Genomic DNA, 9,288 nt, shown 5'->3' with positions numbered 1-9,288 from the left:
GTATTTATTTAATAACTTACTCTATAAAAATAGGTAATAGATAGGTAGCCATGTTGGTCTGCTGTAGTCGAAACAAAATAAAAAAATTCCTTCCAGTAGCACCTTAGAGACCAACTAACTTTGTTATTGGTATGAGCTTTCATGTGCATGCAGTATTTCAGTATCTGAAGAAATGTGCATGCACACGAAAGCTCATACCAATAACAAACTTAGTTGGCTCTAAGGTGCTACTGGAAGGAATTTTTTTATTTTATATAAAAATAGCCCATCTAAGAAGAGCAGAAGTGCAAGCCAAAGATAAGATGCATAAATATTAGCCCAGCGTAATCACCTATAGATCACAAGGAAAGTCAGGAGTTCTTGGGCAAATTAACTTATATTCTGGTGCAAGAGGATTTGTCAAGACTGGACCTCGTTCTGAAGAGTTATTGAACTTTTCTGCAAGGAAAACCAATTTCACTATCAAATTCTTGAAAAAACACTTGGGGTTTATTGATTTAAACTGCAAACAGTCGTTACAAAAGATTCTTTAAATAAACTCACACAAAGGAAGGAAGAAAAAAGGCAATGTAGTGAACAGTAATGGGAAAAATTACATTCAATGTGTTCTTTGTGCCAGTAAAGTTTACCTTAAATGAGGAAACACTCCATTCTTGGAATACAGAAATGCAAAGACAAACTGCATTTGGAATGTCTTTTGATAGGCACTTGAAACCAGAGGGTAGACTTTTTTTTCCTTTAAGTACTTACAAAAAAGGAAGCAAGCAGTCTTCCATTTTATCGTCTCACAGCACAGCTTGTGCGTATACATTCTTGAGGCCAGAAGTGAAATCGTGACCCTACTGAAGTCACTGACGAAGCCTTCAATGACAGCAATGTGGTCAGAATTTCATCCCATCCAGGAAAGGCCTTGTTGGGGCATAGAGGCAAAGAAGCACATTAAACTCAATTTGCAGTCTGACACAAAAAGGGGAACGATCTAAAATAAATAATCCAAACACAGCTGTTGCATTTTTTTTAAATTAATTTTTCATTTTTTAAAAATAAAATAACCAAAAAAGTGTAAAGTTACAAAAAATGTCATTGTAGTATAATATATTAAACTGTGGGGAAGGGGGAAAGAAAAAGACTTCACAATCTTAAGATTAATATGGAAGATCATAATTTAAACATAAAAGAATATATTCTATGAATTCATCCAGATAAATATGAACAAAATTAACAAAAAAGCATAGGTTTCAGCAATAAATACGTTTTGATAAGTTAAATAAGCTTTATATTGTTGTGCAGTGACAAGCAAAATTTGCTCTCCAATTTCTGAAAAGTTATACAAAATTAAAAACCCAGGAAAATAAAAATAAAAAGCTTGGCGTGAGTGCTCTATGGATAGGTCTATTGTAATCTAGAGCAAAACCATTAAAGCTATGACTACTGGAACTTTGTTTACACAGAACTTGCATGTGTGGAATGAACACCGTTAGACACCCCCCCCCCCATTTTTTTTTTGTTTCGCTTTTGAAGGTGTCACATGTACACACGGGGAACTTGTAGCACCAAAAGCAAGTCTTTCATTGTCCATCTGCCTTCCCTCTCCAGTCACCAAGTCCCATGCATGTGACAGCTACTGTCCATTCTCAGCTGTTCTTCTGGCTGACCTGAGTAGATTCAGGCAAGGTTAGTCTTTAAAAGGTGGTAAGGGCTGGATGTTAACAGGCGTCCACATGCCATATGTCTACAAAACACTGGCTAGAGAAAGGGGGCGGGGAAAGAAAGAAGATTCTGCATCATGGCCAGTGATAGGAGCTGCTGGTTCCGGATATTCCCTGCACATCTGGAAATGCACAGAGCTCTGTGGAGGCTGCTGGTGCCCTCTGCAGCTGGAGAGGTAATATAGTCACAGTGAACATGTTTAAAAAAGGCACTACATTTGTAAACGATTATCACTTTTTGCTGTAATTTTGGCACTTGTGGTTTCAGCCAGTGAGTGGACTTTAGGCAAGTGGACTATCTTTGCATTAACAGCTAACCCAGAGATGTTAAGAAGATTTGGGGGTGGGGGCTGAGGTGGGAAGGAGAGAGATTACAAGCTTAAAATTGTAAGAAGAGAGGCTAGAAGAGGCCGAGAGGCAACACCAGGTTACTCGTCAGAGATGGAGAGTCTGCTGAAGATGGGGAGGCGTCTCGAGGTGTCCAGGATGGGCGAGTCAGAGCCGCTGTGGCTGCTGCTTGAGCTGCTCAGGTAGCCTTCCTGGTCGGAGAGAGAGTCCTGAGGACTTGGAGGCGAGTCAAACATGTTGGGGGACTCCGACATGGGTCTGAGGAGAAAAGCAGTGGGCGAACCCCCACCGGGCATCTGCACCCCCATGCTGGGAGCAAAGAGATTGGTCAGCTCCTGGCTGGAGAAGGTGAAGGGGTTGCTGGCACAGTCAGGCAGAGTAGGAGAGCCCAGGAGGTCGTCAGCACTCATGATGGGCGGAGGGGTTATGGAAGTAGGGCTGTCCAGCAGCCCGTTGGCAGCAATGGCACTTGGGAAGCCTGCGAAGCTGAAGCTGTGCTGGAGGCGGGGTCTGTCGGCCATGGCAGGATCTCGGCCGCTGGCTACAGCGCGGCGCTCCTCAGCGTTGTGGATGAAATGGCAGCGAGGCCCGTAAGGGCAGAAACCAATGGTGTGGAAAGTGCGGCAGAGCTCCGTCTTGTACTTGGGGTGGCGGGTCAGGCTTCGCAGCTCGTGGATGCCGTGGGCGAACTGGCACTTGTCTCCGTATTTGCAGGCCCCGTTCTCCTCGAAGGGGCGGCATAGCTCCGTCTTGTAGCGACTCGAGTTGACTTGTCCGCCAGGCTGCTTCTGCTGCAGTAAGCGCTCGCCACCTTCAGAGAAGGAGCGGTCCCGAAAGCGATTCTCCCTGGGCCCGAGAGTTGGGGCTGGCTCCCCCTTGAGGCTGCTGAGAAGATGGGCCTGGTGGAACTTGGAGTTGGGCAAGGTGACCGAGTGCCTCCTGGGGAAACCCCCGCCAGCTGGGGTTCCCACTGCCTTTCTGTCCAAGAGACACCCTCCGACACCAGAAGGGCTGTAGTTCAGCATCTTGTTACTCTATAGCAGGGGGGAAAGGAGAGGCCAGTCAACAACCCAACTTCCTCAAGAACCTTTCAGCAAGATGCAGCCTAAAACCTGGCATCTATACCTCCCTCCCAGTTTCCTTATGTGCATAATAGGCTCTCCCAAAGCCCCCAGACTCTGTGCTGCACCACAGGTTGGGTCAAGGAAAATGAAAGGCACAATCTAAAAGATGAGCCTCTTTCTATCAGGGAACAGCTATACAGTATGTCAAAATACTTCCAAAGCGGCACAGTAAACAATGCTGCTATACAACAGCTTTTGCTTCAGGTTCATTTGTTCCATCCAAGCATAATGCCACAATGAAATACATGTTGTTTCATTGCCCTAGGCAAAGGCCTATCCAACTATTCCTTAAGCAGCCACATCCCCCAAGCATGTTCCTTTCCGAGCTAGGCATGGATTCAATACTTCCACTATGCAATTTATGCCTTAAAGGCCTAACCTAGTTACTCCCAAATTTCTGAGCACGTTCTTCAACCCCTATTCCCATGCCCCTTCCAGTATGAAAGGATGGAGGAGGAGGGAGAGAAGTGAATACAGGCAAACAAATAATAATAATTAATAATATTGCTATATACAACAGATCCCACTCTGGAGTGAAAAAAAAAAATCTGTGGTGGGGGAAGTGTGTAAGACTCAAGCTGAAAAGAGGCGTGAGACTTTGGGAAACATGCTAGTTACTAATCTAAATTAATCCCATCCCTCTTGCTCCACCTCCTGCACAGGAATTGCATTTCATGTGATCCATGGCAAAATTCACCCATAACCGCAAGAGGATTCCTTTGCAATTAGCCATTTGGCAGCAAAGAAGAGTCTGCAGCTTCAGTTTTAAACTGCTTGAAAGCATCAAGGAAGGAGACATGCTTGGTAAAAGGCAAGACTCGGGGCTTGGTCCGGTTTATGTTTACTCTATGAGACTTTTTTTAAAAAGTCATTGTTGTGCATCCATATTCAACACACTTAATGGTAAGTGGAAAACCAACCCCCAGGTTTGCTCCGTTTTGGAAGTTATGAGGGATCCATGAAAAAGAACAATCAGCTGTGCAACTTCAGAATTTAAACTACTAGTTCCAATGTGACATTGTTCTCAATGAAGTAGTGCTTTGCAACCTAGTTATAGTTGTTAACTTTCCCACAACACTGATCTCAGCCACCAGCAAGTTCTCCTCCAACTTGGTTATAAACGTAGGAGAAATGCATACAGGCAAAGACTTCGGGTATGCAAAGATAAGGCCGCTTGAAAGAGAAAAACGCAGCCGCGTGAGTGGAATGAGAGATAAGCCTGGTAAACTGCTGGCTGTAAGAAGCAGCAAACTGCAGAACTAGAGGCGGGAAGGGCCGGTGACTTGCCTGCAAACGTTCTTTTGCAAAAGCCCCAGTTCCACATCTCCATCCAGTGTCGCGCGCGCACACACACACCCGATTTCTTCCTTTCCAACCAAGGAGAAGCCAGTAGACGTGAAAAACAGCAACAGATCCCACTTGCGGGGGAAAGTGGCCACAGCCATCTTTCCCCACCCCGAGTAAGCAATTAGACGTGCGGCTAAGCAAGTCATTGCAAGCAAGAAACTTTCCAAGACACGCGTTAAGAGTTCCAGTGAACCCCGGAGGTTGGTTTTGCTATCTGAAATGCAATAGGGACCTTCGGCTCCCTATGCACAAGTTGCTAAAATTTCACATTCCACAACATGAGCAAAAGTCTAAACTGAACCACGGCACGCCTTAGTTCAAAGTACTGCACAGAATCTAGGAAGAAGGGCAACTCCCACAAGAAAAGGGGGCTGCCGTCTTAAACACATTTTCTGATTCACGAAAATAAGAGGGCCAGTCACTTCTGCACGCGTTAAAAACAAGCTTTCATACATTTGAATGGCTTTCAATCTTCAGTAAGGAATAAGGACCAGCCGTTGTAAACTTGAGCCAAAAAGCAAGAGGGCAAACTGCATGGCAACCATTTCGGAATGCAATCCCAGCAAGTCACTGAAAACATCTAACAAGTTTCTTCGAGAAGGCACCCGAATTTTAAACTCTTGAAAAAACGGAAGAAAAGCCAAAGAGAGTCCAACAAAGTCAAACACACGGGAAGCGAAGAAGGCTAGTTTGTGACAGTACCCTAAACAACATTTTACTAGATTTGGCGCAATAACCTACCTTAACTTCTTCCTAGGCAAATCTCCCTAACAAAGCAATCTAAAGTATGCCTACTTAGAAGTAAGCCCAATTAAGTTAATGAAGCTTACCCCCAGGTAAGCGTGCTCAGAATTGCAGCCTAAAGAACTCAAGGCTCCAGACCAACTCCCAAACAAAACTTTGCGTTGCTTAAAAACACGCAACACCCAGCAAAACTTTAGGCTCCTAAAATGCTGGATATTGAAGCAAAAACGGGACGTGGGGGGGGGGGCTGGTGACAGATGCAGAATGAGAGACCATTCCCTTAAGAAGTTTTAAGATATAATAGGGGCTACAACTTACTTTGCATAAAACTTCACTCAGCTCGAAGATGGTTGGAGACACGAGGGCTGTAGACATCTTCAGCTACCAAAAGGAGGGGCGAAGACGTGGAATAAGTATATTAGAATAGAAAAATAAAATGTATCACAGTGTTGTAAGGCACAGCCTCCAGTTTCCCTGGGTACTCCTCTAGCCCCCTCCAGCTCCAGCAATTCTCCCTTCTCTCTCCTTCCAGAAGAGTTTTGCGTAAAGCTCAATTTATAAAGTTTCAGACCTTACCCCGTGGGAGGAGCTCCAAATTCATTTAAATAAGGAAGAAGGCGGAGGGAAGATGACTGACGTAGAGTCTGAATCACCCATGCGGTCAAACCTATAAAAACTTTCAAGGAGGGCGAAAAACTTTCAAGAAGGGCGAAAAGGGGGAGGAGGGTCTTTTTAAAGGCGATCTCTGTTATTTTTAAAAGGGGGGATTTTTTTTAGAAGTACAGTGTTTGTGCAAGTTACCTCTAATTAGAAAACGGGGGGAGGACTCGATAAGACTCTTTTGTCAGGACTTGAATGCAACATGTGACGCTATTCACTTCAACCACTCCGGCCTGCCCTCCCTTCTCCTTCCTTAAAGGCGGGATCAAACTGTTTCCTTGCAAAATTTCCTTGCTCTCAGCCCCGTTTCTTTTTGTCTTTCTTTGAAGCAGCTTTCTGGGGCGCTGTTACAGTGCCCGTCTTCGCGATTTCATTTCTTCCATGTTTAGAGGGAAACAAGCAAAAACTTGGGAGTCAACTTTAGACTTTCTTTTCACACCGAGCGTGCACAAGTAAAGGGAAGTATATTTGATAGTCTCGGGCAGTTGAAACCTTATGACTACGTTACTCGGAAGGAAATCCCAAGTGAACCCGAGCTGGGCTCATTTCTGTGTGAGCTGAGTAGGGCAAGGCTGTGTGATCTGAGGCACATTTACTTGGAAGTAAGCTCTGTTAAAACAAAACAAAACAAAAAAAGGATTGGCTTCCGCGTAAGCGTGCGTAAGGCTGGAGTCTAAAATTAAGAACTTGCAAAAGTTGTTCCTCGCGGAGAATGAATTTAAAACTAAATCATCAGTAAGGGACAGGGAGTGCGCGCCCTACTTCTTTTTACAACACTGGATTTAGAATAGTGAATTAGTGGTATTTGCTCAGCTCAGAGATTTCTGTTCGACAGAATCCTCGTTTTTGTTCTTTTTACAGACCCGATTGCGGTAGTTTTCAGCTACAGATTTGGATCCCAACACTGGCGAATTGTTTCTGCAAGGGCGACAGGCTTCTTAGAAAGGTCTTATAAAAGGCTCTTTCTCTGTCTTGCACGCTTGAGAAACTACAAATTGGGGGAGGGGATGTTTTGAACGACGAGCTTTCTACAGTGGTACCGCTTTCATCTTTCTGCCTTTGTTCCCGCCCCCATTTCTTTTAATTATTTAGCAGATGGTTTCCCAATTCACTCAAATGCTAGTGCCCTCCGTTTTTTTCTTTTGGCGGGATTCCGCTTAGGAAAAAGACACATGCATTGGAACGTGACTCGGCCGAACTCTACGATTTGCATCTGGGAAGGAAAGGCGATTAAAGTTTAAATCAGTTCTCTCGCTGCCCTCAAGTTGTGGAACAGAAGGTTAGAGTGAAGTGGAAATACCACTATTTCCTCCCCCCCTTCCTATTTCCATGTGCTCATGTTACAGCAAAGGGTCACCCACACAAGCCCTCAGATGTTTATGGCACCATAGTTCAAAATGCAGGGGCTGTTATGAAAGAGCGCGCCTCCAGTGCATTTTCCACTGCGGCGCAACGAGGCCACTTGCTCTCGGAGCGAGACCTTGCAGATCTGTCTCCCCCGTTTTCCTTCCTCTTTTCTCCCCCCTCCCCCCAACCTCCCCGGGAACATTTGAAGCTCCTTTTAGATTGCACGGGCTGTAGCTGCGATTTCCAACTCCGAAGAGCCTTCCAGTTTGGGCAGGCTCGCAGCTGCCTGCTTTGATTGAAACTGATTGCCTCCATTTTTAACAGCGTCCTGCTGCTGCCGCCTCCGCCGCCTTTGCATTTTTACAAGCTGAGTCGCTTCGTGTCGACTCGCAGTCCCTCCCCTCGTTACTCCTTTTTTCCGTTTTCTGGAAGACTGGCAAGACTCTGCTGTAGGAAATAACCCGCGCTCGCTCTCACATAAATAACTCGAAACGTGTTACTAGTTAGCAAGAGGATGTTTGCTCATTTTGGCGTTTGCGCGCTGCCCCGCTTCTCCCAAGGGAAACGGACTCTTTCCGAAACTTTTACTCCCTCCCTCCCTCCCTCCCCAATAACACCCAGTTGCCAGATGACAAGGGAACGAGGCGGGAAGAAACTGTGTGGGTGGCGTGAACAATGGCCATTGCTGCAGGGTTACCACCTTTCACCCCCGCGCTTTAAGCCTTTTGTCCGGGAAATCTCGCAAGCGATGGAAACTGCTCGAATGGGGAGGGAAGGAGGCGAGCCGAGAAGGACGCGGAAGTGGCTCCTCCCTTTCGGGGAGCGCAATGGCAAGCTCCTCCTCGCCATGGCCGCCTCCGGAAGTGCGGAGAGGCCCGAGAGGCGGAAGGCTCTTACCACGTGTGGCGCGTAAATCCTGAAAAGGAGCAGCCGTTCCCGCGCCTGCAGCTTGAATGTGAAGCCTACGTGTTCATAGAATCATACAGTTGGAAAGGGAGCCCGAAGGGACATCTAGTCTGAAATATACTCGGAGTCGAGAGTGGATTTCATGCTGTTTATTCAGCTCATACTGGTGAGGAGGAATGGAAGTTCCCCCACAATATCTGCTTTATATACATTATTTACACAATAGGCTGCACGTGATTGGCTAATTCCGGGATTCTCCTGTAGGCCAAGCAGGTTGTGGATTCACTTCCACCTGGAGCTGGATTGGGTGGCTCCTGCGGACCAATCATACTGCTGCATTTTGGATCCTATTCAACTCAGTACATAACATAGTCCAACCCAGGAAACTCAACTAAAGAATCCATGCGTGACAGATGGCCACTCAACTCTGTTTTACAAACTTGTGCTCAAACCTTAAACAAAAAGTTTACTCAGAAGTAAATCGGAATGAATGCTATGGATTTTCCTTGTGAGTTAGTTCTGGCTTGCAAAATGTGCTAAACTTCCAAGAGGCCTCAGCTGTGGTAATGGTACAGATTTGAAATTAAGCAAATAGGGATTCCAACAAATGTGCCTCGGTCAAATTCTACACACCACCACATCTCCCTGCCTCCTCAGTTTATTTTTGCAATTGTTTGTGGTCCCTCACAAGGCTCTTCCTTGGATGCTTCATATTTTCTTGTGGCCCCCATAGGATAAGTATTGGGGGGAGGGGCTCCCATACTCATAGCTTGGCTAAATTAATGCTGTATAATCACAATGCAGTGGTACCTTGGTACTCGGAACGGCTTGGCTCTGGAACAAATCGGCTCCCAAATGCAGCAAACCTAGAAGTAAGTGTTCTGGTTTGCAAACGTTTTTCAGAAGTCAAGCATCCGACGCAGCTTCCACAGCTTCCGATTTAGTGCAGGAAGCTCCTGCAACCACTTGGAAGCCATGTCTTGGTTTTCAAATGGTTTTGGGAGTCAAATGGACTCCTGGAACAGATTAAGTTCTAAGGAACATAGATGCTACTGTTTATACGTAAACCACAGATGGAGAAACTCTGGCCCTCTAGATGTTGG

General features: G+C 45.7%; 1 protein-coding gene across 1 annotated transcript; it reads right to left on the bottom strand.

Annotated features, from left to right (window-relative positions):
- Nucleotides 1-467: 467 nt before the first annotated feature.
- On the bottom strand, nt 468-5,820 carry ZFP36L1 (ZFP36 ring finger protein like 1). The gene is made up of 2 exons (XM_053385191.1): nt 5,591-5,820; nt 468-3,091 (listed from the first exon to the last, which is right to left on the bottom strand). Exons 1-2 carry the CDS (start codon nt 5,645-5,647, stop codon nt 2,138-2,140), a joined length of 1,011 nt encoding a protein of 336 aa, XP_053241166.1. The 5' UTR covers nt 5,648-5,820; the 3' UTR covers nt 468-2,137.
- Between the last annotated feature and the right edge of the window lie 3,468 nt (nt 5,821-9,288).

Source organism: Podarcis raffonei, chromosome 1 (assembly GCF_027172205.1).
Source record: "Podarcis raffonei isolate rPodRaf1 chromosome 1, rPodRaf1.pri, whole genome shotgun sequence".
In the NCBI taxonomy this organism is placed as follows: domain Eukaryota; kingdom Metazoa; phylum Chordata; class Lepidosauria; order Squamata; family Lacertidae; genus Podarcis; species Podarcis raffonei.
This window is presented reverse-complemented; position numbering and strand designations above follow the sequence as displayed.

Coding starts and splice junctions, on each gene's coding strand:
- ZFP36L1 (XM_053385191.1), bottom strand. CDS start 5,647: ATGTCTACAGCCCTCGTGTCTCCAACCATCTTCGAGCTGAGTGAAGTT. Junction 3,092..5,590: donor TGAGTGAAGTTTTATGCAAA/GTAAGTTGTAGC, acceptor CCCCTGCTATAG/AGTAACAAGATGCTGAACTA.